General features: G+C 49.4%; 13 protein-coding genes across 18 annotated transcripts; 5 read left to right on the top strand and 8 right to left on the bottom strand.

Moving 5' to 3' along the window:
* Window positions 1-156: 156 nt before the first annotated feature.
* Window positions 157-1,883, bottom strand: FVEG_05429 (hypothetical protein; the record flags this gene model as incomplete). Its single annotated transcript, XM_018893651.1, has 3 exons — window positions 157-1,563; window positions 1,611-1,741; window positions 1,808-1,883. The coding sequence occupies 3 exons, from the start codon at window positions 1,881-1,883 to the stop codon at window positions 157-159; spliced, it is 1,614 nt and encodes a 537-aa protein (XP_018750529.1).
* An 871-nt stretch (window positions 1,884-2,754) lies between these two features.
* FVEG_05428 (endonuclease G, mitochondrial) lies at window positions 2,755-5,048 on the top strand. Of its 4 annotated transcripts, none has more exons than XM_018893648.1 (3): window positions 2,777-2,961; window positions 3,011-3,147; window positions 3,193-4,966. In XM_018893648.1, the coding sequence occupies exon 3, from the start codon at window positions 3,688-3,690 to the stop codon at window positions 4,726-4,728; it is 1,041 nt and encodes a 346-aa protein (XP_018750526.1). In that variant the 5' UTR covers window positions 2,777-2,961; window positions 3,011-3,147; window positions 3,193-3,687; the 3' UTR covers window positions 4,729-4,966. The 4 variants fall into 4 exon arrangements, with proteins under 4 accessions (XP_018750525.1, XP_018750526.1, XP_018750528.1 ...); XM_018893650.1 differs by having other exon boundaries at window positions 3,011-3,627; window positions 3,697-4,966; XM_018893649.1 differs by having other exon boundaries at window positions 2,803-2,961; window positions 3,011-3,329; window positions 3,396-4,966.
* FVEG_05427 (polyadenylation factor subunit 2) lies at window positions 4,864-7,785 on the bottom strand. 2 transcript variants are annotated; one of them, XM_018893645.1, is made up of 3 exons: window positions 7,238-7,785; window positions 6,821-6,936; window positions 4,864-6,770 (listed from the first exon to the last, which is right to left on the bottom strand). In XM_018893645.1, the coding sequence occupies exons 1-3, from the start codon at window positions 7,311-7,313 to the stop codon at window positions 5,109-5,111; spliced, it is 1,854 nt and encodes a 617-aa protein (XP_018750523.1). In that variant the 5' UTR covers window positions 7,314-7,785; the 3' UTR covers window positions 4,864-5,108. The 2 variants fall into 2 exon arrangements, with proteins under 2 accessions (XP_018750523.1, XP_018750524.1); XM_018893646.1 differs by having other exon boundaries at window positions 6,821-7,785.
* Window positions 7,786-8,288: 503 nt separating this feature from the next.
* Window positions 8,289-10,647, top strand: FVEG_05426 (diacylglycerol O-acyltransferase). The gene is made up of 4 exons (XM_018893644.1): window positions 8,289-8,914; window positions 8,976-9,016; window positions 9,077-10,085; window positions 10,133-10,647. The coding sequence occupies exons 1-4, from the start codon at window positions 8,641-8,643 to the stop codon at window positions 10,351-10,353; spliced, it is 1,545 nt and encodes a 514-aa protein (XP_018750522.1). The 5' UTR covers window positions 8,289-8,640; the 3' UTR covers window positions 10,354-10,647.
* Window positions 10,377-11,726, bottom strand: FVEG_05425 (protein-S-isoprenylcysteine O-methyltransferase). Its single transcript, XM_018893643.1, has 2 exons — window positions 11,497-11,726; window positions 10,377-11,398 (listed from the first exon to the last, which is right to left on the bottom strand). The coding sequence occupies exon 2, from the start codon at window positions 11,390-11,392 to the stop codon at window positions 10,544-10,546; it is 849 nt and encodes a 282-aa protein (XP_018750521.1). The 5' UTR covers window positions 11,393-11,398; window positions 11,497-11,726; the 3' UTR covers window positions 10,377-10,543.
* A 797-nt stretch (window positions 11,727-12,523) lies between these two features.
* FVEG_05424 (hypothetical protein) lies at window positions 12,524-12,999 on the bottom strand (the record flags this gene model as incomplete). The annotated part of the gene is made up of 2 exons (XM_018893642.1): window positions 12,524-12,644; window positions 12,692-12,999. The coding sequence occupies 2 exons, from the start codon at window positions 12,997-12,999 to the stop codon at window positions 12,524-12,526; spliced, it is 429 nt and encodes a 142-aa protein (XP_018750520.1).
* A 387-nt stretch (window positions 13,000-13,386) lies between these two features.
* FVEG_05423 (hypothetical protein) lies at window positions 13,387-15,600 on the top strand (the record flags this gene model as incomplete). Its single annotated transcript, XM_018893641.1, has 1 exon — window positions 13,387-15,600. The coding sequence occupies one exon, from the start codon at window positions 13,387-13,389 to the stop codon at window positions 15,442-15,444; it is 2,058 nt and encodes a 685-aa protein (XP_018750519.1). The 3' UTR covers window positions 15,445-15,600.
* A 190-nt stretch (window positions 15,601-15,790) lies between these two features.
* FVEG_05422 (hypothetical protein) lies at window positions 15,791-16,084 on the bottom strand (the record flags this gene model as incomplete). The annotated part of the gene is made up of 1 exon (XM_018893640.1): window positions 15,791-16,084. One exon carries the CDS (start codon window positions 16,082-16,084, stop codon window positions 15,791-15,793), a length of 294 nt encoding a protein of 97 aa, XP_018750518.1.
* A 632-nt stretch (window positions 16,085-16,716) lies between these two features.
* Window positions 16,717-16,977, bottom strand: FVEG_05421 (hypothetical protein; the record flags this gene model as incomplete). Its single annotated transcript, XM_018893639.1, has 1 exon — window positions 16,717-16,977. One exon carries the CDS (start codon window positions 16,975-16,977, stop codon window positions 16,717-16,719), a length of 261 nt encoding a protein of 86 aa, XP_018750517.1.
* Window positions 16,978-17,599: 622 nt separating this feature from the next.
* Window positions 17,600-18,654, top strand: FVEG_05420 (hypothetical protein; the record flags this gene model as incomplete). Its single annotated transcript, XM_018893638.1, has 5 exons — window positions 17,600-17,629; window positions 17,681-17,764; window positions 17,820-17,891; window positions 17,940-18,104; window positions 18,157-18,654. The coding sequence occupies 5 exons, from the start codon at window positions 17,600-17,602 to the stop codon at window positions 18,652-18,654; spliced, it is 849 nt and encodes a 282-aa protein (XP_018750516.1).
* Window positions 18,409-21,347, bottom strand: FVEG_05419 (hypothetical protein). The gene is made up of 2 exons (XM_018893637.1): window positions 19,597-21,347; window positions 18,409-19,540 (listed from the first exon to the last, which is right to left on the bottom strand). Exons 1-2 carry the CDS (start codon window positions 21,233-21,235, stop codon window positions 19,044-19,046), a joined length of 2,136 nt encoding a protein of 711 aa, XP_018750515.1. The 5' UTR covers window positions 21,236-21,347; the 3' UTR covers window positions 18,409-19,043.
* A 1,117-nt stretch (window positions 21,348-22,464) lies between these two features.
* Window positions 22,465-23,042, top strand: FVEG_05418 (hypothetical protein; the record flags this gene model as incomplete). The annotated part of the gene is made up of 1 exon (XM_018893636.1): window positions 22,465-23,042. One exon carries the CDS (start codon window positions 22,465-22,467, stop codon window positions 22,744-22,746), a length of 282 nt encoding a protein of 93 aa, XP_018750514.1. The 3' UTR covers window positions 22,747-23,042.
* Window positions 22,894-26,734, bottom strand: FVEG_15635 (hypothetical protein). 2 transcript variants are annotated; one of them, XM_018904826.1, is made up of 3 exons: window positions 24,247-26,734; window positions 23,747-24,189; window positions 22,894-23,696 (listed from the first exon to the last, which is right to left on the bottom strand). In XM_018904826.1, exons 1-3 carry the CDS (start codon window positions 26,560-26,562, stop codon window positions 23,147-23,149), a joined length of 3,309 nt encoding a protein of 1,102 aa, XP_018750513.1. In that variant the 5' UTR covers window positions 26,563-26,734; the 3' UTR covers window positions 22,894-23,146. The 2 variants fall into 2 exon arrangements, with proteins under 2 accessions (XP_018750513.1, XP_018750512.1); XM_018904825.1 differs by having other exon boundaries at window positions 22,932-23,696; window positions 23,747-26,734.
* Between the last annotated feature and the right edge of the window lie 205 nt (window positions 26,735-26,939).

Raw genomic sequence — 26,939 nt, 5'->3', positions numbered from 1 at the left:
TTATGCCCTTCCCAATGAAACCCGATTGCACCCCATACCAACACCGCGCAAGAAAAGGAGCCAAGGAATGACAGGAACGAATGTCAAAGCGGCAGCACGTCCCAGCATAGAAAGATACTGGCTAAGTATTTATACATCTCGTATGAGGCCGGAAATCTAGTGAGAGCCCACCAAGGCGTTACTGAATCCTAGTAAAGCCATGCCAAGGAAGCCAAAGAAGATGCAGAGGTTACGGCTATGGTTGAGGCTCAGACTCTCCACAAACAACTGCAATGCGACACTAACCATGATGCCGGAAGTGATAGCGAAGAGACATCCGTAAGCAACTGCGTTGGGTTGCATATTGGTCTTATCGGCGAGCTTGAACCATAGTGCAGCAATGCCTGCACCGATGGGTTGAGACAGACCACCGAGGAAGGCCGACCATGCCATGGCGCGCCAGCGAGAACCCAGAGCCATGTATAGCGGCAGACACATGGCGAAGCCTTCAGTGATGTTATGGACAAATAGTGCCATGAAAACATTGAAACCTAGAGATGGGTTTACGTGGTTGGTAGCGTAGGTGATGAATCCTTCGGGAAACTTGTGCAGGGCAATGGCAATGGAGGTCTGGAGGCCAATGGACAAGAATGCGTTTGTTGGAACGTGATGATGATGTTGAGCTTCGACATCTTCGTCCTCTCCTGCGGATGAGCATGAGCTGTCGTGTTCAGAGAGTTCCTCCGGGACTATCGGATCCAATGGCTCTCGCGACTTGGCCCTGCTGGTTCGATATGTTGGTCTCGCAAAGGGCTCAACAGAGTCCTCACATCCATTCTCATGCTCATGCTCATGATCGTGGTGAGCATGAGAATGTTCAGGAGCGCGGTTCAGGAATGATCCCGTGGTCGTGCGCAGAATCTGGGTCTGTCTTCCAGGTCTGCTTGGTAGACTGGTTCGGCTACTTAGATGTTTGAAGCACTCTTGTCCACAAGGGTCTGTGAATCCGTAGCAGGAGTTCGACTCGTCGCAGTTGCACTTTGTATCTTGTACAAAGGACATGACTCGCTTTTGAACTTCTCGCATGGACTTCCTTCTCTCAGGGAAGCCATCCGTAAGTCCTGTGGCGGTGCGGCTTCGTGCTGGACTAGCAGGGCGTCGGAATCCATCACGAGCAGACGCTTGTCTCTTGAGAGTCTGCGTAGGGCTATCCAAAGTGGATTCTAGCAGAGGTGTGGACTCGGTCGCTGCATTTTGTCCGTTACCGTTGGTTAATTTGGCAAGCGACTTGTTGACAGGTGCTTGTTCAGGCGGAGGATGGGAAGATTGGCGACGACGGGCGCGAGACTGTCTCCTCTCGTGGTGACATGAGGTGTCTTTGGTTGCATTCTCATCGTGTGTGTGATCGCATTCGACGACGTGGGTAGGCATGAATTGGTGAAGCAATCGCGAAACTCCTTGAATGCCAATGAAACCACCAGCAAAACAGGACATCATAACCAGGCCAGCAGCTTGAGTAGACCATTTGGCCTGCTGGAAATATTCTTTTGACTCCGGTAGCATACTATACAATGCGGAAAATAGCTGTTCTTTGTTAGCAGAAGAGATAGATGCTGTCAGAGGGACCTTACCATGACACCAAAACTCAAGCTGAGAGAGCAAGCTAAGAAGACATTGCTATCCTGGATGCGAAAGTTTCTCTTGCCAGGAAACAATCGAACAATAACGTCAACGCATACTATGGAGGCGCCAACAACGCAAGCTGAGAAAGGTTGTTAGAACTGTACCACGAAGCGCATTGGGGTCTTGGAGACGAGGAGCAACTCACCAATGCCGCTGACAACACACATGATCCAGCCGCGAGTATCATTGTCGAGGCTGCTCTGGCCCACGGATGTGGCCATGCTGCTTAGTTAAGTGTGTTTATTGTATTGGCTGTGTATGAACTGATGTTGCGCCTAGGAACGAGCTCTGGTGACAAGGCTAAGTGTGATTTCCGAGAGGGATCAAGACTTGACGTCGAGGTTGTGTGATGGGCGCAAAGAGGCAAGAGCAAAGAAGCTGTACTGGAGATCTTTTTGGTTCTAGGTCTGACGTAGCGAACGAGCAGGGGAATATCGATGCGGTTTTGTTTAGCGCAGTGGGCGGGGACCTTGTTAGTCTAGGTTCGACTCAAGTATCTACCTAGGTAATCAATGACAACAAGAGTCTTCAGTGACAAAGAAGAGGACAAAGGGGTTGATAAAAATGGTTTGCATGCGGCAGAAGAGAAGATATATAAGTTTGAGGCTGAATGTGAGTTTCAAGGGCCTTGCAGAGGCGTCAATGACAAGAAGGATGGGGCTTTGTTAATGCGCATCACCTTAGCCTGGCTCTGACGGTAATGGATGGATCATGATAGATCAAGGAAACCACGTCTAGGCCCTAACATGAGGAATTGTTCTTTTAAGAGAGATTTCCTATGTATTTCAACCTATAAATAATTAGCCCCTTAGAAACCCTTTTAGAGGATCGAGTTGGGGGTCAACTTACACCATCATGAGGCCGTGCGTCTCCATCAAAACTGTCCCTCAAGGTTCTCACGTCTCAGCATCTGCGCATCATTGGATCACGGCGTCTCGTTGACCGCCTGGCTTACGAATTACCATGCCTCTTTTGATTGTAGTAGCTGTAACGAGTAGTAAAACAGTGAGACATCAGTTGATAGTGCGTTGTTAATGATAGCAATCCCCATAACTGCCCAGGTATCGTGGGGGTTGTATTATTTGTGACTTAAGTAACTATTCCCATGATACAGTAGAGTCAGTGGTTTCTTAATAACAAGCCTAGTTCTATAGAAGTCTTCCTACAGCTATGCAAGCCAAGCATATAAGAGCTATAACTCCTCTCATCATGACGCCTCATACCTTGTCTGAACTAAAGTTTCAAGATGCGATTTGCGCGCGAATCAATTTCTCGTCTTTGTCATCCCCCACATCATAGGTAATGCTACCCATGATATTCGCTACGGTCCACGCTAACACGAACCTAGACTGCATAATGTGATCTTCCACTGAGCCTCAACCCCGAAATGCGTCTCCAAGTTAGAAGACCTCGAGAATTACAATTCCTCGTGGAGGGCTCTCGATGTACTCGTGTCTTGTCATACACGGCAACTTACATTCTCAAGTCTCACAAGCCACGCACCTTGATGAATCAATCTAAATCATACAGTGTCTAGAACAATCCCTACATGATTCATATCCTGCCTTGCCTCGAATCCATGCTATGCGTAAGGCAAGCACACGCTCAGTATCTGTCACTCTTATGCATTTCCCTGGTGTTCAAGTAGCGGGATCTAACGATATTCTGTATTTGACTGTTCCATTAAGGTACCCTCAAACTTCGAACTACCGCTTAGTGACGTCAAATCATAGGCCCCGAGACCCCTAAAATCTGCGCGATAACGGCAAAACAACGGCCCCCCACGTTCCGTTCCCGAGCTCAGCTCCCAAAATTTCTACGGATCGGCTCGAAAGCTCTCTCAAACCCTGTGATCGATCTCAATATCACGAGGCACTGCAACTCAACACCATTAGGCAAAGATCGCGCGTAATCTAACTCCCAGGCATTAGTTTCTCATTTACTGTTGTCCGTCCACTCACTAAGGTCAAACTTTATTCTACCTTCTTTTTCCGTAGCCTCGTTTGTTCTTAAGGAATAATAATCATGTCCAAGACTACTCTCGCTACTATGGCCTGCCTAGGCGCAGGAGGTGGTGCTGCTATCACTGCCGCCATCTACTCCATTCGAGGCGGTAAACGTGTCGAGGAGACCAATACTCTAGCTACGCCTCCTCCGTCAACCTCAAACTCCTTCGCCGCTCTTCCTGCTACCACCGCCTCTCCCGCCGTTCCTCCCGCCCAAGTCTTCGGACCTCCAGCCACTGCGCCCTCCGGTTTGCCAATCGACCCAAGCGCAATCGTCAACCCTGGGGGCCTCTTCGACTACGGCTTTCCAGGCCCTATCGCCGATGTCGCCAACCGCTCTGGCCTCGTCTCTTCCTACGATCGTCGTACACGAAACCCTCACTGGGTCGTCGAACATATCACACCTGCTTCTCTTGCCATTCGCGATGGTGATCGAAAGCACAGCAGCTTTCTTGAGGATGATTCTGTGCCACAAAAGTTCCGGGCTCTGCTGAAGGACTACTACCGCAGCGGTTACGATCGTGGCCATCAGGTCCCTGCTGCCGACTGCAAATGGTCTCAGAAGGCCATGGACGACACTTTTTACCTCACAAACATGTGCCCTCAGGTCGGCGATGGCTTCAACCGTGACTACTGGGCTCACTTTGAGGACTTCTGCCGTCGTTTGACAGTCAAGTATCCCTCAGTTCGCATTGTCACAGGCCCTCTCTATCTTCCCAAGAAGGAGGCAGATGGCAAGTGGTACGTCAAGTACGAGATGATCGGCACTCCCCCTTCAGTTGCTGTGCCCACACACTTCTACAAGGTGATCTTTGCTGAGGATGGTCGCGTTGGTGGAAACGTCGCGCTGGGCGCTTTCGTTCTCCCCAACGCCCCCATCTCTAACTCTAAGCCTATCACCGATTTTGAGGTTCCCCTCGAGGCTGTTGAGCGTGCTAGCGGTCTCGAATTTGCTACTAAGCTACCACCTCAGCGAAGACGACGTCTGTGTTCTGACCACACCTGTGCGCTTGTGATTCGAGACTTCGCGGATAAGCAAAAGGCGTTCCCTAAGAAATAGATGGCTACCAAGCATTTGTATAGTGGAAAGGGGAATATTTGGTCTCTGCATACAGGAATGAATGGCATGAGGTGCTCTATTGCCAGGCTCAATGGATTTATAACATATACGGCTGCATGAGAGCGTCACAATTATGTTACATGTTTTAGCATTTAGAATTATATGCACCACCGATAGCATGTGCATCTTGCCTACGGGCTCAAATGAATGATGGGTATACAAAAGTTTTCGATTGACATGTACATTACAGTTTTTGAAATCTGTGCCATATTCCCTAAGGATACAGTGTATGCTTGCTTTAGTTGCAAACAGTCAGCATTACGTAGACCACCAGCGCCAGAGGGTATCGAATCATCGGCGTTTCTTTTTCTTTATTCCCTCTATCTCGCTCTCGTGTATTTCCCTTGTCGTTGTTCGTGGCGCAAACTCTCCTCTTGACTGGGAAGAGGAGCTCTCCGTCGGGCATCTGCCTTGTCGGCATCGAATCCCGGCATGGGAGGTGGTGGGACTGGCATGGCAAAGCTCCCGGGCGGAGGAGGCATGCTGCCCGGTGGTGGGATAAGTCCAGGGGGTAATGCTCCTGGTGGTAGAGCTCCTGGTGGCGGGAGAGGCACGCCGGCCTTCTTCATAAGCTCGAGGAGTTGAGCTGGATCTGGAGGATTATTGGGATCCAGTCCAGGTAAGGGAGGCGGAGGCGGACCGCCATTGAGTCCAGGTAAGGGGAATGGTAGAGGCGGTGGAGGAGCTCCTGAGCCAGCACCGACACCAGGAATGGGAGGAGGTGGAATACTTGAGCCAAGGCCGGGTAGGCCTCCACCAAGAGGCAGTCCAGGAATACCAGGTAGTCCAGGAACAGCAGCTTTCGGTGCGTCTTGATCAACAAGAGCGTCCATCTCGTCTTCCATCTCTTGTTGTTCCTCCTCCTGGCGCTGCCGACGATTACCACGGCGGTCCCAGGTTCCTTGGGCCTCGGCCGCTGCTTCACCGATATGGTAGCGATCCTGGAAAACATCTGTATCACCAGGTCTAGCACGGCTCCAGAAACGCGTAATTCGGTCGTTGGATCCTGATGCCAGAATGTGTCCGAGAGGATGCCAGTCGAGGGACCAAATAGCATAATCATGAGCAAAGGGCACCTTGTGCATTGGCCATACCGACTGGGCGGCTACTGACGACGGGTCAGGGCTGTCGTAAGGAGCAACAGTGAAAGATTGGCCAGGAGGCGGGTTTGGTGAATCGAGTAGATAGTGGAATAGCGAGCCGTCCATACCACCAGTACTGAGAAGATTAGGGTGGATAGGGTGCCATGTGAGAGTGGAAATATCCTTCTCGTGGCCTTTGAGAAGGCAGATATCACGCATCATGCGAAGATCGAAAACACGAGCGGTCTGGTCTCTTGCAGATGTGGCGAGACAAGCACCACGGACCTTTTCAAACAGTACTTTTGTTATAGTACTCTTGTGACCGTGTAGAGTCGTTAGACAGCGGCTAGTACGAGGGTCCCAAAGCTTGACAAGATGGTCCTTGGAACCAGATACGAGTAGTCCCTTGGTAGGATGCCAATCCACACTTTTTGCATCCCATCCGTGGCCTTCAAGCTTGGATTCCATTTGTCCCAGAGCGAAGTCAAAGATCTTGAGGGTCGAATCGTCGCTTGCGGTGACGAACTTGGAATCACTTGGACTGAAAGCAAGGTCTCGAATAGGGTCAGTATGGGCGTTGATGCTCTGAACATTGTTGAAGTTTGGCTGCCAGTACTTGATAACTCCATCGTGATCCGCCGAGATAAGCCAGTCGTCACTATGTGAATATTCCAAAGCACGAATGGCAGAATCGTGAGCCTGCATAATGGTTTCGAAATTGAAGCCTGTTCCGTTCCATAGTGTGAACTCGCCACTGGTCGACGCTGTTAATAATCTTCGACCTTCTGGTGTCCACCGCACTACGTTGATGGGATGCTTAATCTTATTGAGAGAAGAGTGAAGGTGCTTGATAGGGATACTGTCGGCAGCTTTTGTGACACGCGCTGCAGGGGGAAGCATCTATTTTGGTGTCAGTCAGGGAGAAGTTGTTCATATAGAACGCTACTCACATCAACGATATAGCTAACGCTAGGTCGCTCAGCTTCGCCAGTATATCCTCCCTTATAGCTGGGGGCACGATCATGTTGCCAATGTGTTATAGTGGCGCCATAGTCAGTCACAGGTCCTGAAGTTGAAGCGTCAGTTTGAAATCAGTTGTGATTTAAGTCTTCAGGTTATGATGTATGTGTATTCGAATGCCTCTTTCACAGCCCCAGAAAGAACCCCTGCTTTTAAGCATGAGATTGGCCGAAATCGAAAACCTCGATTGCTCGTCTAAACAACAATCATCCCTTGAAAATACATGGGACAGAGACAGTGGATGTAGTTGCATCTCTCCCACAGCTTTCATATTTTTCTGCCACCGAGCAGCTTGGCAATGCAAACACAACAGGAGAAATGTCACAGAGTATGATGGGTAAACTTACGCCTGCCTCGGACCTTGACAAATGCCCCATCCTGGCCCTGGCCACCACCATGATCACCACGAGGCTCATAGGCCATCGTGACGGATTTTCTTTGGCGTATCAAGCATGCACAATAGCTTTGAGAAGCGCGTCGAAGGGAGTGGGTCCTTCAAGATGGAAACGAACAAGCAACGCAGGTATCAAGTCCCTGTTGGGTAATCTCTGAGTAGTTGATCAGGCGGAATTTCTATATGGTGATACTGAAAATTTTGATTCCTGTGATAAGACGTCGGGGGCGGCGATTTGCTTTGATAGAAGATGAACAAAGACGATGCTGTTACTTGAGGCGCGTGAGCTTCAGTTGAAGTTCAGAGCTGCGAAGCGCCGATTCAAGCGATGATTAACCGGCCAGCCTCAATTTTGGAGTCAGGCCTTTCTCCAAAAACTCCAAGTCACATGACCTCTCACTCTCCAAAACTTTGAGACTCTCAACGGTTAGATCTGATGAGATAAAGTGCCTCTGCTAAAAGGACGATGCACATGCGTGAATATCCTCTCGTATACCGAATTGTTGGGGCGCAGATTCGTCACCCACGGGCTCTACCCGAGCTTAGGTACTGCGTTAGTTCGCTCATGCTATGACTGTTGCATCTCACCAACAGCATGCAATACAACCGCACTTTCACATGCTTTCACATTGATTGATCCAACATCAGTCGCAAAGTTGCAAGCCTTCTGGGGCCTGTGCAACCTGTTGCCGCATAGGTATCTTCCCCCCTGCAGCGCCACAAGCCAGTGGCTCGGGGAGTTCGTCGATCCATTAAAACGCTCAGAATGCAGCGGAAGCCAGGGGTGTTTTGCTCCCGGCCCCCCCTTTAGCGTTGATGATTGTCTTTAGCCTCACTGTAAAAGTCCCTGAGCTGCTGCTAAAAATGACCAGAGCGAAAAAGCTCAAACAGCCCCGCCAGAAGAGACGCCAGGCCAGAATGGTTACTCTGCATAATACCTTAGTACTAACTTACCTATAGGTAATGGACTTGGCGAGATGGGATAACTCAGGCAGAAATTGAGGAGAGAGGCCGTTGCAAAAGAAACTCAATTGATTGTTTGTCTTTAACTGGAATGTCTCCTTCGCCTCCTTTTTTTGTCCGACCCTTTATCTCCTACATTCCTGTGGTTTGATAAACTCTTTAACGTGCTTTATCTCGAAGCTGTAGGTGGTTCATTCACTGCGACAGTGGCGCCCTCGGTATCTTATCATCCTTGTAACAAACGCCGCCACCCAAACAACTTGACGTTGACAAGGTCGTCGTATCTCCGTCGGCTACTCTGCTCAATTCTTTCTTTTATTTTCTTCTCGCCTAGTTTCTTGAGCTTCTCCATTTTGCGCGATTAGTCTGCCGCCTAGGCAAGGCTCTTGCAAGATGAATTCGGCTACAGCTACGAGCATAGAAACCTCGAATGGCTCGGCCTCTGTCTCCCGGCGCAGCGGCCACGACGTCACACAGAACGAACCCAACAATCGCACCAGCGGAAACGGTAACGGAACTGCCACGACCAAAACCCCAAAGAAACCTGGCCAGAAGTACAGACACGTCGCTGCGGTTCACAAACAGACGAGGCCTTCATGTCTGAGTCACGATTCCGATGCTGCTCCCAGCTTTATTGGGTTCCGTAACCTCATGGTCATTGTGCTTGGTATGAGAGCTTCGATGCCCCTCATCATGATGTTATCTGTTGGGTTATTAATGCTTGGCAGTTGTTGGAAACTTGCGATTGATGATTGAGAACATCCAAAAGGTATGCTTCATCTCCTGTCCATCAATTATGCCTTCGGCAGCCAGCTAATACAGTCTATAGTATGGAGTATTGATCTGCGTGAGGTGTCATGATTACAGCCGTCAAGATATTTACTTGGGTCTACTCCTTTACTTCCTCATTCCATGCCATCTTCTCGCCGCTTACTTGATTGAGCTGGCTGCTGCTCAGCAGGCTCGAGGATCTCTCAAGCGTGTCAATGATTCACCTTCTGGTGGCCCCTCAGAGCAGGAGCGCAAGCGGTTTCATAAGACCTGGGTTGTTGTCGCGTGGGCTCACCTTTTCAACATCACTCTTGCCCTTGTTCTCACCACCTGGGTCGTGTACTTCAAGATTCATCATCCTCTCATTGGCACCTTCACCGAGATGCATGCCATTGCTGTTTGGCTCAAGACTGCATCATATGCTTTCACCAACCGAGACTTGCGACATGCCTACCTGCACCCCGTGGAAGGAGAGCGCGAACTGGTACCTGAGCTGTACACGCAATGCCCGTATCCCCAGAATATCACCTTCAGCAACCTGGTATACTTCTGGTGGGCACCCACACTCGTATACCAGCCCGTGTATCCTCGCACAGATAAAATCAGATGGGTCTTTGTGGCCAAGCGAGTTGGAGAAATTTTCGGCCTCAGTGTATTCATGTGGGTTGCGAGCGCTCAGTATGCTGCACCAGTCCTTCGGAACTCGCTCGACAAGATCGCTTCCCTTGACCTGATGTCTATTCTGGAACGGTTACTCAAGCTTTCGACCATCTCCCTAGTCATCTGGCTTGCCGGTTTCTTCGCACTCTTTCAGTCGTTCCTCAACGCCCTAGCTGAGGTTTTGAGGTTTGGCGACAGGTCATTCTATGACGATTGGTGGAACAGTGAGAGCTTGGGAGCATACTGGCGGACGTGGAACAAGCCTGTTTACACATATTTCAAGCGTCATCTGTACATGCCCATGATCGGGCGTGGTTGGAGTCCTCAAGCAGCCAGCTTCGTAGTCTTCCTAGTATCGGCTATTCTTCACGAGATCCTTGTTGGTGTCCCTACGCATAACATCATTGGTAAGTTTACATATTCTGAATCATAGTTACACAACTGACGATCGCAGGCGTCGCTTTCCTGGGCATGTTTCTTCAACTGCCACTTATTGCATTGACCAAGCCTCTTGAAAACATGAAACTTGGGCACACTGGTAAAATAGTTGGGAACACTATCTTTTGGGTATCATTCACCATCTTTGGACAACCCTTTGCAGCACTGATGTACTTCTACGCTTGGCAAGCAAAGTATGGAAGTGTGAGCAAACAGATGACGACAGTATCGAATTAGAGTGCCTTGGCTATGGACAAAGTTTCTGGATACTGTTTGGTATTGCTCAGCTAGCATATCTACCGTATTGGTACGATACATATTTGATAAACTACTATTAAGAACTCGATTGCCTATCTTCGTACATTTCTAGTATTACTGTATTTACATGCGCCTATGGCTAGATCGTCCCCCTCTTCTCTTACATCTTCTAAGCAATGAAAGGAATCTTTGTTCCCACTCTCTTCCGATATTGTACATAGTCATCTTGGAAGAACTCGATCAATTTGGCCTCCTCGTGTTTAATTCGCTTGCTGAAGAACATCCAGAGAACAGCCGCATAGGCAAAAAAGCACAGAATGTTGCCCATTACTAGCTGTGTTCCCAGTCCCCAGTAAAAGAATCCAAAGTAGCTTGGGTGGCGGAAGATTGAGTAAATGCCTGAAGTCACCAGCTCGTGGGAATCCTTCTTCCTGGTCTGGACATGATGGTTGAAACTGGCTCCAGCTTGCAACATGGCCACTGAGCGGACGTACTGTCCAGCGGTGACCATGACAAGGCCGAGGAGCAGAAGGATAGGACCGGTACCATAGGGTGCCCAGTGTCGATTAGGGAAGAAGAGGTTAACAATGGCACATTCGGTGAACGCAGCTGAATGGGCGATGGCGTATCCTGGCCAGTTTGCGGTCAGAAGAAAACTTCCAATGCTAGCCACAAGTGTATTCTTCTCAGCCGTAGTCCAAAACTCGAGAAAGTGAAAAGCCGAGAGTGCAAACAGGAAGAACGGAACACGCCAAGCAGGGCTAGAAGTCAAGAACAGAATAGCCCCCATAGAGATAGCACTACAAGTCAAGGTAATTCCGAGGCAGAAAGCTCGAAGAGCGATACCGGAGAGTGACTTGGGCTGGCCGGCGAAGTAGGGCTTCAGGATCATGAGTTCGTCCAGAGAGCGAGAGTTGCCGGAGAAGGAGTCATGATGAGTAGGCGATGCTCGATGATGAGCAGCTGAAGGGCTGAAGTTGACGGGTCTAGCACCCGCGTTTTGCGTGGTTTCAGACATGGTTTTCTTTGATGAAAAGTCAGAAAATAGTCTATACGATCTCATGAGGTCTTCAGGGGTTGATGAGAAGCTTGATGAAAGATTAGGCGATCAGATGAACGTACAAATTCTGAGAAGAGTCGTGAAGAGAAGAGAAGGACTTGAAAGGCGGTCTTTGGCACTGGAATGAAGAAATGAAAAGTTATTAATCAGAAGGCGTGTTGGCCCTCGTCCCCAAATGGCGTCTGCAGTCTTGGATTGTAAGGCAGAGAACAATATCAAGGTTGTCGGCCTTAGCTCATGAGTTTGGAGGATCTGAGCTTAGGTAGTGGACCTCTCCACCCAAGCGTTGGCTCCAGGGTGGCCAGGAAGTCAAAGTACCTACCGATGAGCTGTACATGAAGATGCTATCTGGTCAGTATCAAAAACGCCAAAAATGACGGTCTTTGAGATTACTTTCTATGTCATTTTATGATTTGGTGGCTCTTTTTGTCTTCTCGTCGGCGCTGATTTTCGAGGCTGGGAGAATCGAACTCGGAATCTGAGGTAGCTTTGAATAAGGGGTACTTTGGAGATGTCAGTTTGCTCAAGACAAAGTGACCGCCGAAACCGACATCACAAAGGAGATCACATGGATGTTAGGAAGGAAGACGCCTTTTCACGCACAGATAAGCTACCTATCTATGTTGGTAGCACTTATTCGGGCTTGACCTTCAAAGGCTCATGTGTGGGTCACGATATCTATGTGGAATTGCTTCTAGAAACAACAATGGGTATAGTAGATTGCAAACAAAGATACTGGTATGCACCGATGCCCTGAGCTCTACTTTCTTCCAAAGATTTCCACCTGCTAATGCTTCCGTACCTGGTATATGATCATAATTCCAATGCCCAAAAACCATACTCGACAGAGCACAATTTGAAGTCAACGCAGCTTACTCTAGGCCGGCCTTTGGACAAATACGTAGTGTGGAATTACTGGCCTTTCCACACGCCCTAAAGCGAGAACGTAGCCCTTCTTGTGTAGAGAATGAAGCGCAAAATGGCCACCTTCGTGACGTCGCAAGGTATCGGTGGTTTGCGATAGATCTGCGATAGATCGAAGCTGGTATCCAGTCCGAGGTAGAATATTATGTGAATGGCAATCCTACCTCAAAGTCCGCCTTGGATTGAGAAAGAGGAAATAATGAGTACCAATACGTTGATGAACCCCCAGGTACAAGGAATCCAGGTGTTCATCTCGTAGTATCCAGCAGAGTAAACAGCTCCCAACCTAATAATTCGTTAGCCAAGGTACTGTGCAAGACTAACACGACTTACACTAAGCCAACAATACTCCCGGCCATGACAGCCTCAAGCCCAGCAATAACGAGATAGATGACAGGTACTGCCCATAGATATCTCCAAGACGACTTCTTCCAACCGTGGGTAAACATGGCAATCAGAACTGCCCCCATGTGGAAGCATGCATATATAATGAGCGTCCATAGTAAAGTAAATCGCCAAACATCTAAGACATAGTAGAGGGTATATCGTTTGTCTGCGGTGGTGTCATATAGAGTCTGGACGTTCAGGGATGGGAAGCGCGGCGTCTGATAATCTGCTGGAGGAGTATTTGGCAGGGCCATCTATCGTTTGTATTGATTAGCGCTTTGCTTGCAAAAAGGATGGAACTCAAGCTGAACATACCCTGCCATCATGAAGGCTGCAACAGCTCTCAACTTGGCCGATTTCTGCTGTGTCGTTGGGAATAGGATTGAATATGATTAGGTATGATTATTAGGTGTTGGAATTAGCAGTGACAGGGGGCAGGGGTGCCAAGGTGCCTACTACTAAGGTTTTGATGGAGCTGAAAGTGCCCCCCGGAACGTCATCCCCAGGCCTCGGCAAAAGCCCGTGAAGTCGGCATGCGCAACCGCAACCGCGACCTCGGACTTGTCAACCTCCACTAGATCCATCATCAACTCTTCATCGATAACTCCCTCTCATTCACCATACAATCCGAATGCGTCGATATGTCCTCCGATAGACTCCTCAGAACAGTCTTGCAGCATTACCCAGACGTCCACGATGCTGCAAAGACCGAGCAGATCATCGGGTCGACAACACATCTCCTCACGGAGCTCACAAACCCTCTAAATCTTGGCCTTCTCACATCACAATTGTTAACGGCCCCTGCGATATGGTTTCAGTCAGGCGGCATTCGCACTTCGGTTCGAGTTATCAGCATATACAATACCGCGGCCGCGCGCATTCATAACTATGAAGTCGCTAATCGCGATCGGAAAGAACCCCATGAGGGTGGTGGACTGAGCTGTGAAGAGTGGACGCGCGCCGTTGTTAAAGGAGCAGACGATCGATCGAGGCGATGGCAGCATCTTTTGGTTCTGACTGGTGTTCTTATGGGAATGGAGTCTAGCAATCGGCAATCTTTGTCGCGTGGCATGAGGAATACTCTTGAAGAGGCGGTAGTGATGGCGGCAAATCTGGCACTCGAGAGTCGCGAGGAAGATGGTCCGGTTGCAGGCGCATCGGTTGTCATGGCACTTAACTTTGCCTTTCCGCTACTGTCTGACTTCCATCGAAGCCTCATCAACTGCAATGCGCTGTTGCCTCTTATTGTATGGACGGTAACAGCTGAGGAGGGCCTCGACCACGGCCAGTTCTTGGCGGTAGTGAGCTCCGAGGTTGTCGAATCACCAAACCACCTCCTCGCATGGTCACCAAATACACCCTCGTTTCGATTCATCCAAGAGCTGGATAGGCGACCTACTCTAGCCAACATGGGGCCGTTGGCGAAGCTTGCTGGGTATGCTGTTCAACAGGCTACAGACACAGAGGCTGTGATCGCCGCACAAGATACTCTTCTTGCCTTTAGCCGCCAGGTATTGGAGATGTGGCGGTTGAATCGTTTGAGCGACATAGATCCAGCGCTTGAGGGCAATGTGCTGACCCAGGAGACCATTACAAGCACCTGGCCAGTTTTATGGAACCTGCTGAGGAAGCTCATGTTTGGGACGGTTGCTATTCTGCAGGCGATTGTCTCACGAAGTCTCCTCGACCCGCGCATGCTCAGCGATATGGCTGCTCCTGTCATTGCGTCAAAATCTCTTCGCATACTACGCAACATCTTCTTTATCTCTTCAAGGAACGGCAACAACGCGTTCCAAGTGTACAACTTCACATACCTCACTTCTATCGACTCGATCTCTCGGAGTGCCCCTGCTTGCCACAGCTTCCTCCAGGAATTCCGACCATCTGAAGATGCATCAACGTCAACGACATATCTACAGAGAACCTTGGACCTATTCTACCTTAACATCTCTGAACACTTACCACTCACTCTGCCAACCGATGCATGCGATGCTCTTATAATCAAACCAGCAATTGCATATATCTCACACGAAGGACCTACGACACAAAATATGGTTGAGATCTTCGAATCCGCACATAGCGCTATTCTATCAACCATATCTTGCCCTCAGCATAGCCCTCTCACCATTGAACTCACACCTTTCTATATCGCTCTGCTTTTCAACTCATTCCCGCAGCATATTTCATCCCGTCAATTTAGAGTGGCCTTCAAGACTGTAATGCAGATCGTATCGCCTCCCTTCCCCATTGCAGAGCTGGAGCCGCAGCTATCGGAGACACTTCTAGAGATGCTCCGAGCTTCAATCTCCACGGCATCGACGAGTCTGCTGCCACCAACAGCAGATATTGTCGCACAAGCTGCGATGGAAGAGACTCAGGAGGAGCGTCATTCTCAGCAGAGTTCACTTGCTTTAGCTCTAGTTGATTCACTTCCATACCTCCCTCTCCCTCTGGTGGAAGAATGGTTTACGATTGCTGCTCAAGCCATGAACGAAATTGAGGATCCCGTGCTAAGGGAACCAGTCAAGCAACGGTTCTTGCAGATTCTCGTTAGTGGAGAGCTAGACGTGGAACGAGCAGCTATTGGGGTAGCTTGGTGGGGAACTCGAGGAGGTCGAACACTGATTCTCGGCGCAAGCGCGGAACCTGCCATGATGAGCGGCGCGCTTCCTGGGCCTGACAGGTCTAGCCATCTGTAAAGATGACATCCCTCGGCACAATGTTGCCATAGTGTGCATGCACTGTTCTGGATGAATTCTTGACCTTGCCGGGTCAGAAAGTGTATGTTTGCCGCAAAGTCAAAGACAAGCTTGTTGCACGTTACATTAAGGATGTAATAAAGTAGCTCAAGCGGCAGTTATTGGCAACTTTAGTTACGCCGTGGAATGATGACGTTGTGAAACATTTCAAAGGGGTTTCGGTTTGTTGGGCTGATCATCTGGCTATCGTGGGAAACCCCGCAGGAAGCATGTGGGCGTTACTGGTGTTGGGCTTGTTATAGCGAGTCTTGATGCAACTGTGTCATTTGTGCTTGAGTATCTAGCCTCAATGGGCGATTTGTGCTCGAGGCAGATCGAGATCTGCTAGGAATTGGGTATGTCTCCGTTGAAGAAGCCGGACACGCCGGGCGACGATAGTTTGCTGAGAATGGGCAATCACCACACGTGGGGAGACAGAATATTGGACAGGGCACGAACTGGATGCCCAGAAGTTTGACTTAGCTTGGATGTCTTTGTTGGTGTGGTGGTATGAGGAATACATACCGAACAGCGAGGCGTGTTGGCCTGCCACCAACCCAGACGCTCGTGAACTTGTTTGGGAACAGAGATTGCAAGTCATACCCGGCTCTTATAAGATAATACGACATTAATAGATATGAAAATCTGGGAATGCACTCATCAATATCAAGGAAGCAAGCTACGATAAGCAATCGAAGGATCAATTGCCAAGGCAAGGGTCCTGGTGAAGCGGGGTTGCTATTGCTTTGCTGCAGCACCCATTCTCTCTCTATCAAGAGTGAGCAGTTGTTCTGGAACTTGAGCGGGGAGTCAAGACAAGGTTGCTAGGCCCGATTCCGGGCGCGATCTTGACTTAGACCCCGTCTTGGCAAATGAGGGGAGGGAATGTCACTCAGACAATTTCATCTTCTGATGCCGATTCTTCCTCTCAAGCGTCCTTTTCTGCTTCACCTTGTCTCTCATGGCCAAGCTTCAGGCCAAAGTTCATATCCGTTGCTCCTCGGCTTTGATCTGAGTCGATCATCCGGGCCCTGAAGATCTGGACTCTTCTTATTAGACCGCAACTTGGTTCTCGATGCCGATAGCTTGGTACCGATACAGCTCAGAGCTGGCATAGCCACAGCCCGTGGAGCCTACAGGTCAGCTCGTCCAGGTTCTGGGACCTGGTTTGGACCCTGCAAAGCTGGGTCGCGGAGGGTCCGTTCATTGCTTGTTTGGCCTAGCGTTTCCCTGTTAGATCAAGGCTAATGCGCTTTTCAGGCAGATCAATGGCCTGAGAGGTTTCAATACGTACCTTGCCTGAGCTATCTCATCACAGACAAGAAACATGACGACACCAGACAAGACAAGCTGAGACGTGCTGATCGTGCCAGTTGCTTGCAGAAGAGGCTGATTCGTGGGAATGTCGCACTCACTGGCTAGGCAATGCACAAACAACAGGTTTTTACCGAAAAGTAAATATAGTACAAAATGATAGAGGGGTTGGAGGGGCATCAAGGGACCCAAGTATCGTGAAAGATATCTACGTTCGATTTCTTGGCAGGGTCTATCATGGAGAGCTTATTCCAAGGACATCCGGGTTACAGCGAGCACAAGCATTTGATCATCGGCTTCGAATTCCCAGGCTAAACTTAGCTTTGGGCTGGGTACATGTACCTCATGGCACGACAGCTACAGCATGTAGCTCAGTCAACGCGCGTTCCCTGTGGGACATGATCACATCGTCTCAAGATTCTGATATCCATCTACCAAGTCTCGCAGGTTGCAGGGTACGTACTGTACATGGGGTGTTCCGAAGCTAAAACATTCTGCTAGTTAGTCCATGCAGCTTCAGCTTTCTAAGACAAGGTCTATGCCGCAATGGAACAGCGGCACGTCATTCCTCCCTGTGATGGATGAGGGAGGAGGGGGAGCTTGTTGATCCACATGATGAAGATTGGGAGCTCCAAGTTAGCTTGGAGGGGGAGGCAGGGAGGGAGCTTCTCTCACATAGGTATTAAACAGAAGCTTGCCCTCTCATGCTCGAACTATTTCCCAATCATACTATTGCACCATCTATCTATCTACATCATCAACTATCTATCCTCTCTCAAACCAAATCCCCCCAATAATCAACATGTCTGACAGCTACGGTGACAACAGCTACGTATGTTCTCTCAGCTCTATCTACCCTCTCATGAAGCTAACTCTCCCTCAGGGCTCCAGCCGCCGCGACAACGACAACGACAACGACAACAGCTACGGCTCTTCCAACCGTGACGACGACAACGACAACAGCTACGTACGTTCTTCACATCTTATAACCTTTCCCATCAACCCTCACTCACACGTAACAGGGCTCTAACCGTCGTGACAACGATAACGACAACTCTTATGGCTCTGGCAACAACAACAACAGCAGCAGCTACGTGAGTGCATACTAGTCCTCTATACTTGCACATACTAACGTAGCTCAGGGCTCATCTGGCCGCGACAACAGCGATTCGTATGGCTCTAGCAACAACGATTCATACGGATCCAGCAACAATGACTCTTATGGCTCAAGCCGTCGTGACAATGATAACGACAACTCTTATGGCTCGTCCGGTAACTCTGGTCTGAGCGGCGGCAATGACAGCTACGTAAGTGAATTACCATGCCAAGTAAATACTTCATAACTAACATGAATACTAGGGCTCCAGCCGTCGTGACAATGACAACGACAACTCCTACGGCTCCAGCAACAAGGACAGCGATTCTTATGGATCCAGCAACAATGACTCTTACGGCTCCAGCCGCCGTGACAACGATAATGACAACTCTTATGGCTCCAGCAACACCGACTCCTACGGTTCCGGTAACAAGAGCAGCGACTCTTACGGCACCAGCACCAGCAACACATACGGCTCTAGCAACAATGACAGCTACGGCTCTAGCAACAACGACAGCTACGGCTCTAGCAACAACGACAGCTACGGCTCTAGCAACAACGACAGCTACGGCTCTAGCAACAATGATAGCTACGGCTCTAGCAACAACGACTCTTATGGTTCCAGCAACACATACGGATCTGGCCGTGACAATGACAACGACAACGACAACAACCGATCAGGTGGTTTCCTCGACAAGGTCAAGGACAAGGTTGAGGACAAGCTCAGGGGAAACAAGAACAGTGGTGACAACGACTATTAAGAATGAATGTTTGAGAGAGATCCTAGCGTGTTAGTGTTAGCTACTTATTGAGTGAGATGATACATTCCTCGCTCCTGAATTTCATTTCATTTGTGTCTATGTGTTTTCAACCAGATGTCTCGTGACGTAATTGTTATAGGATTCCTCATGTAAGCCAATTTAAAGAACAAGGTAGTGAGTGCTATAGCTTGCCATTTCAACCATATAATAATACCCGTCACTATCTTGACACCTTGGCGACACTGACATGTCACGTCTTTTCGGGCCCAGCCGCCGCTGATTCGAATTGAATAAGCAGTATTACCCTTGGTGAAAATCGCTCTCATTGTATGCATATGCAGGATAAATAGAACACAAAATCACATCGTCGTTATGCCGCTTCGTCCCAGCTACACCAACTTCTTATCAACCTTGATAAAGATCGCACCATCCGTGATGCGACCCTCACAATCCATGAGATGCACAAACCGATACCCACTACCCAGCCTATCAAGTCTCATACAAGCCCAAGCCGCCAAGTCATCCCTTCCAATCTCATCATCACGCACTGTAACTCGCACCCATGAGAGTTCGTCGAGGACATGAGGCACAGGGGGGAATTCGAGACGTTCACCAGCAAAGTCAACCATGTTGCCACGGTGTGTCTTTGTGCGGGCCTTGTATTCACCCTCACGCTCGTGTCCTTCGTTAGGGACAGGGCCGCCGTGGAATTCATCAGGTCCTTCGACGTGAAGCTCGACTTTGACGTAAGGCTCAAAGCCTCTGGTAGAGGTGTCGCCTGGCGGGAGTGGGATGTTTTGAGCGGCGAGGACTGTGATTGTGAGATGGAGTGATTTCCGGGTCATGGTGTTTTCGGTTTCTTCGTCGTTGCGGTTTGGACGGTAGCCTAATAGAAGTTAGATGGATGGTTCGTGAGACGGCTTAGAATGATTATGTATGTACCTTGGGGTTTGAGGACATATCCTCCTGTTCCAGCAAACATGCCTTCGTTGAGCATCATGCCCTCATCCCACCTCTGCCAATTGAGCGCAACGATCTGAATACCCTTGCGCCAGAAAACAGAAGGATCGAGATTGGACGATCCTATTCGCAAGCCCCAAGGATAAGTTCTCATGAGGAAGTGTCGATTGTGGTTGAACAGATCCGATGCTTGCTTCTCGTGCACATCGATGACCTTCTTCTCTGACAGCGAAAATATGTGTGTGGGCATGCCAGCTTCTGGCTGAGTCAAGCTCTTGAAAGACACACCTCGGGCATGGAAACCCATACGACTCAGCTCTTGTATAATCTTTGCCGGCTTCTTTGGCGGAGCATCGCCAGCCTGAGCACCGGGGGCTGGCGCCCTGTCCTCCTCCTCACTCTCCTCTTGAGTGGCATCTGCACCGGGTGGTGCATACTTAACCTTGACGATGAGCTTTCGACGCAATTCATCTGGGCTGGGCAGAGCATCAGGTTCGTTCTCGGGCTCGGGGACGAGAAGATCGCCCCAGACTTCCTTCATAATGCGGACCATGGCAAGTTGCTGATCCGGTTTGCAGTGGACTTCAAGAGAGACAATGACGGGCAAGTCGCTAACAACAAATGCGCTCTCACGAATGGCCTCACAGACAGCTCGGAAGGAAATCTCCTTGGTTAGGGTGTAGCCGTGGAGCACACGGGGCTCAACGATAGCAGCTTCGGGCTCCGTGAACTCGGGATCGGCGCCGGGAGCGGGAGCGGGTTGTTGGCCGGAGGCGGGGTCGGGATCGGAGGACTCATCCTTATCACGGAGACTCGTCTTTGCGAGCTTTTCTTTGAGTTTTCCAAAAGTGCTTCTCTTTTTCGTCTTTTTTACGACTTTCTTTACACCTCTCTCCTCGTCGCTGCTGGAAGGACTACTCGTGCCCTCGGGGTCAGACTCATCGCCGTCCCAGACATCGATCTCGATACAGCGCCCGCCCCGCAGCAGAGTTTCGGTGTAAGGCCTGGTCGAGCTGTCGCTCGAGAGTTGGTTTCCGGTGAGATAAGTGTTGTGGCTGGAGCTGATGAAGTATGAAGCAAGGGGATATGAGAGGTCTTGGGGTTTAGGCGGGGTTGTAGCAGCTGCATGAGACGACGTCATCCAGGCCATGAAGCCATCCAGATCGAGGTGGTCTCTGGCGAGAAGTTCCTGGACAGCGGGTGAAGAGGCATCTTGTTGAACATCTGTGATGAAGGAGGCAAGTCTCTCCTTGCTCCAGGTCTTGTCTTGTCTATCGGCCAGAGACTGGAAAAGCTTGACGAGTTGGCCGCTGATGACGGGGTCGACGTTGGAGAGGGAGCGAGTAACTTCGCTGGCGCCTCCGCCAGCTTTGAGCTCATGAGCCATGTTTTGGGTTTGGGTTTGGGTTTGGGTTGTGGTTTTGGTTTTAGTTTTGTGGTGATGTTTATGTTTCCCACCTTTTGAAGAGGCGAGAGAGCGGAGAGAGCGGAGAAAGGAGAGGGCGATCAAGTGATGTTGGATTCGTGAAGTTATTCGCTGTCTTTGAGTCTGGCCTTGACCCAGATCCAGAGCCAAAACTTGGCTTTCACTGGCGTCTCCAGCTGTAACTGGGCCCTGCATGTTCTAGACTCGCAGCATTGATTAAGGTGATTACCGCAAGGAAACAGGAATCTGAGTTAGAATAGGTGATGAACAGTGAATTAATCAACACCTGGCGGCCTCTTCTTTGCTTCAGCTATTACAGGATCTATCTATCGAGGCCTCCCTTTCCTTCTCCCCTTCATTTTAAATCTCACATGCAATCAATGGATGGCCTCATAATCAATCAAGCTTGGGCCCAAGACAGCCCACGACAGCCTCAGCTTCAGCTTCAGCGCTAGATCCGCTATAAAGGCTGCCCAGGCTCCAAGACCCCTAAAAGCCCCTGTTCTGTCTCCACCAGACAGCACAGCACAGCACAGCCATGACGCAGTATCAAAGAAAGGTACACAGCCGTGCTTCTATTACATACATAAATTCGGTCTTTGTTTCAATATCATCACAAACGTCAATACTTTTGCTATCAAGGAAGATAACCCCCAGTAAAGACAACGGCATATGTAGTATGTAGTGTAGTTATGGTGTTCAGGGTGTGCTGTTTTTAGTATTCCTGGACTAGGTTCACCTTGTGAATTGCACTCACTGTTCGATCCTGTGATTCATTCTCTCACGTCAATAAGGGCCTAAGGGACCTTACTATGGCGGGTTACGTACAGATGGGTTTGCGACTTTGCTTTCGCGCACATCTCAGGGAGACTCCTGTTTGGCGGGTCTGGGAAGAGTCCTACTACTGGGATCTCTAACTAGGTAGCCCTGGCTCTCTTTTAGATCTTTCGAGTAACGTTGGTCGTAAATGCGCCCAAACTCTATCCCAACCAAAACAGCCCCTGGAAACAACATAGGTACGCTCACAATATATCGCGAAATTACATTGTCCGCCCTGCTGGCTTACCGAGTACCCAGCCCAGAAGAGCCAGGTATTTGGCCCACTCGGCCAGCAAACCTTTGTGGAAAGTAACAAGAGGCGATTTACGTATCTCGATACTCCCCGTCTCTGCATCCAGAAGCACTGGGACACCCGAACAGTCCTGTACGAGCCAGTAATGAGGGTCACCTATCCAAGTAACTCATGTCAGCGGAGGAGCAAAAGAATTCGAGGTAGTGCCGTACCGGTATTAGCTTGTGCTTCTGCCAAGTAGTCTCGAGGGCTGTGTCAGTCACCATGAGTAGCAAGGTGGTGAGTTCGCTGGTTCATCCGCAATGCATCTCCAGAGACCCTCGATGGTATTCGCATGCAAGAAATAGCCCAGATGGCGGCATGGATAGCCCAAGACCCTCCACCCCTGACCGGGCCCGCGTCCAATAGATTCACACGCCTCTTGGTCTTCCGGGATCATGGCGAGATCTACCTGATCGTTGCGAGTTTCAATGCCGAGTACGTCGAGTACATCTGTGCTCGCAGTGTTCGAAGAGTAACCAAGGATTTATTTCTCGAGCTGAACGAGTATGGCCCGTTCTTCGTCAAAGACTCCAAGCACATGAAGCAGTTGGGAACGATCCGTCTGGCCGTCTCGATTCAAGGCGGCTTATAGTGCGTGTGCTTCTTCGCCAGGCCCACAGCTTTTGTTCAAGATGATGATTTCGGCCCCATCAGATAGACAGTTTGGCGATGACCTCTCCAGCGTGCAAGGCGTATTCGGTTTCCGGTGTTAAGGGCGTAACTCCTACGATGAACTGCTCTTGGCTATCTTATCATAAGCACTCCTGAACATGTAGGTTCCCTATAGCAATTGCTTTAATAAATTCACAAAGTCGGTCTAATCTTGCGCTCAATCATTTTTGGCGTTTATTGCTGGACTTGCAGGATGGGATAACATGTAAACCCGATGGAAACTACGATTGATTCGAGTTATCACTCGGCCTGTTTATCACTCTACCGTCAATCGGGGTGAGGTTTTCACTGAAGTGCCAAAGTGCAGTTTGCTCATAGACTCACTGGCTCTTCGCCACTCGTTCCGCATCTTTCCTTTTATCCAAAAAATCATCCAGATCAACATGAATCCTCAAACCCTTTGAAGTCATGGTCTCAAAGATACCCTTGAGTTCCGAAGAATCCATCTCGCTGTTCAAAGTGAGGAAAGCCTCCATCATGACATCCTTAGACCAGGGACAATGCCTCAAGGCCCTGAACAAGATATCCTTAGCTTTCGGTCGCAACTCTCTGTGGGAGCTGCAGAATTTGATGAAATGTATCCACAAAGATGTATTAAACTTGCAATTGTCGCTTGAAACGGCGTGCTCGAAAGCTGCTTTCGTTGTGTTGACGTTTCCCCGTTCAATCTCGTGATGGACGGCAAATATTCGACTGCTCAGGCAATCCTGCGCTGGAGTCAAGACTGTTTCGTGCAGAAGCGTTCTTGTTTCGTCGATAACGCGAAGACTGGAGTCGGCCCATTCGAAAAGTGATAAGAATATGGTGTTTATCGGGAAGTACATCAGGAACTGTTTCAGCTGCTCCAGCAGATATGCGCGGCGAAAAGGTCTTGGCTTTGTTAGCAATAATATCTGACAATCTTTTGGATTGGGACTCACCCTCGGCTTGCGTGCAAGTACAGTAGCCTCGACGCAAACTGTAGTAATCGCTCATGAGCGCGAGATGCTTGGTAGCCTCGAGACTTGAACTCGAGAGACATTCGGTGCACTGTCTCTATCGCAGCCGAAATACTTCCTTGTGATGCCGACATCGGTTCTGCACAGCTCTCAGAAGTCAAGTACGACAACAGGACTAAGCACTCGGCAGTAGTACTGGCATTCTCGAGGTTCGCGCTGGAAATAAAGTCACTCGTTAAAGAGGAGAAAGTTCGGTGGGCTTTGAGAATATGTGTTGATGATACTTCAGGGGTTCCAGCCGACCTTCGAAGAGCATCGTCTACAGAGGAGCATAATCTTCGAACTGCTAGCTGTTTATCACCCCCCTGAAATTCCATCCACGACCAAGTTCTCCATAGGGCAAACACATCTGCTGTTGGTGAGTTCTGCAGTAACTCCTTAGCATGGCGACGAGTCAAAATCGGAGAGGACAGATTACTCACCGACGCGAACTCAGTTGCTGATGACAAGACCTTGGCTGCAACTTCTTGATTTTCATTTGCATACTCAGCAATAGCGTATGCTCGGTAAAGACCAAAGTTCGTCGGATAGCGCTTCAGCAAAGCCTTTGCCGCTTTCTTGACACTAGAGCTATCTTGAACATGAGACAATGCCAAATGATATGTGGCCAAACCCTCAAAGTTGACATTGTGAACCAGTTGCTTCGTTGCGTTGACCATAAATCCAAGCTCAAGGCTGTTCATTCTATTCCTTGAGGGCAGATAGGAGAACCATTCTGAGTGAGGGAAAAGGACGTCGAGCGTTTCCGAGCCGCAAAGAGGGTTCTGGTGGAAAGAAGGGGGCTTCCTCTGGATCTCAGTCGGATCCTCGTCTCCCGATAGTGGCCTGGGGGCACTCGACTCTGTGTGTAATGTGAAAGCTGCAAGGAACTGATCATGGTACGCCTCTTCGGTCCAGTGGCCAGACCAGAATGTTGGAGGGAATCCCTGGAATATGAGAAATGCGTCCAGCACTTGCTCCTGCACAGCAGGCAGGATACTCTGCGGAACGAAAAGGAAAAGTGGCTCGATGTCAGAGAACATCACCACTCTAAATGGGTCGTCTTCTGTTCCTTCGTCCATGGTCCTAGCGGGAATTCGAGCCTGATCAGCTTGTGAGCTCTCTAGGATTGCCCATCGTTTGTAGTCATCTCGAGACTGGTATTCGGGCCCTCTGATATCTTGCAGTGGTTCAGGAGCACTGCCTATTCCACCATCTGCTACAAATTTCGCCCAGCCTTGAGCGTCTGCTTCTCCTATCCTCGGAACTTCACTCTCCCAGAAGTCACGGAGTGATTCGAAGGCTGCACTCTGGTCGTCCAATTGCGGGGGCCGGAAGAAGTTGAGCTCTAGAAAAGCTTGCCAGGCTGCGGCTGCAAGCTCCTTATAACCGGAGTCATGGATGAACCTGGTAAGTCTTAGAAAGACATAGATAGCTTCCCTCAAGTCTTCAGGCTCAATGTTCAGTTGTGATCGAGACATAACATGCCGTATTCTATCCAGGTGCATTTGCTTGAGGGTGTCAAAATGGAAAGCAGAAATATTGGACATGGCAAAATCAAGATGCGTCTTCCACAGAGTGAAGCTCTTATCCTCATCCTCACGCAACTCGAGCCACTTCTTAGCGGCGACTTTGCTATTCCATACTCTTACGCCTTCCCGCATCAGAGGAATCAGCACCCTAATGCGATCCTGGTGGTTTGACACATTAGACAAGGCTGATTCAAGCATATGCAGCTTGATTTCCGCAAAACTGTGCACCTCAGCTTCAAGCGCCCTGTGACCAATATCCTCGCCTGCTCTCAAAAGAGCATCTTGATGATTTGCCAACTCGAGCCATGCATCTATATCATCTGGCTGGTCTTTGACACGTCTCGAGAGCTGAATTGACCTCCACTTCAGGGGATTATTCTGATCGAGATTGATATCGTCTGCAACCGCATCTGACTCGGATTCCAAGTCGCTGTCATCGTACTGGCGTGGTTTCGCCTTTCCCTCTATGGATCGATAAGTCGGCTGTTCCTCATCTTCTGAAGAATCAGAGGCTTGATGCAAGTGTGCACGCTTCTTAGACGAGCTTAATGCCAAAAAGTCTCCGTCTTCTTCACCTTGGCCATCGTTCTCCTGTTTCCTGATTCTCAACGGCGTAGGTCTTATACGCCAGTTTCTGGAGCGCAGACCATCCCTGTCTTTCAAGGCATATGAACCTTCACCAGGCATACGTAGACTGAACTGATCTCTTGGTCCATCGCGATGAATTACAAGACGACCCCGTGTGCCAAGGACCTTTCCGTATCCATCACGATAGTAAACAGGAATCTGAGACCGGTCGAGACCTCCATAGCGAATGATTAACGGGTCCCCTTTAGTATCAATGATGTACAGACGCGATGGATCATCACTGCTGCGTGTAACTTTAGTGAGCCGGCGGTGCTCAAGTGCTTCAGAGTTACCAGTTCGCGAGTTCTCACGGTGTCGGCCACGAGAGTCTGTGCGATGCTTTTTGGGCCGGCGATGGTCGCGATGTGAGTCAGAATGGTGATGACTCCGTTTCCTCCTGGAATCTCGTTCGCGTTCTCGCCCTCGCTCTCGTCCCTCGTCCTTAGCACTAGAGCCTGTGGGCGTGTCCTTATTCTTATCCTTGTCTTTTGGTTTGAAAGAAGAAAATTTGGGTGCTTTCAAGTCGGAAGTACCGGATTTTGGCTTAAAAGATGCAAATTTAGGTACCATAGGCTTGGTGTCCTCATCCTTGCTGGACATTGTGCTGGTAGATCGACAGAGTTTTCGTCATATCCTCATTATTTTTAAGATTGTTTGTTCGAGTTTGAACAAGGATTTGTGAGTGTTTTGCTGAAATGAGGGTTGATGACAAGTGCAACAGAAACAAACAAAACACACTTAGGTATCTTGTATCCGTTGTATGTAAGTTGACTGCGGAAGTGAGTGAGAGCGCGTCAGCCTCGACTTTCAGCCACAGCGAAATGAAATACAGTGCGATATCAGTTTCTATACTATAAGCATCGACCTCAATAAGACCCTCCTCTAATATTCCTATGCCGTATATATCTTCTCTTGTAGCAGAAACAGAATTACCACAGCATCTCATTTATTAAAATATTTCTCATCACGCCCTTGTA

This window comes from Fusarium verticillioides, chromosome 3, assembly GCF_000149555.1.
Source record: "Fusarium verticillioides 7600 chromosome 3, whole genome shotgun sequence".
NCBI classification, from domain to species: Eukaryota; Fungi; Ascomycota; class Sordariomycetes; order Hypocreales; family Nectriaceae; genus Fusarium; species Fusarium verticillioides.
The sequence above is the reverse complement of the archived record's forward strand: the minus strand, read 5'-3'. Positions and strand labels throughout refer to the sequence as shown.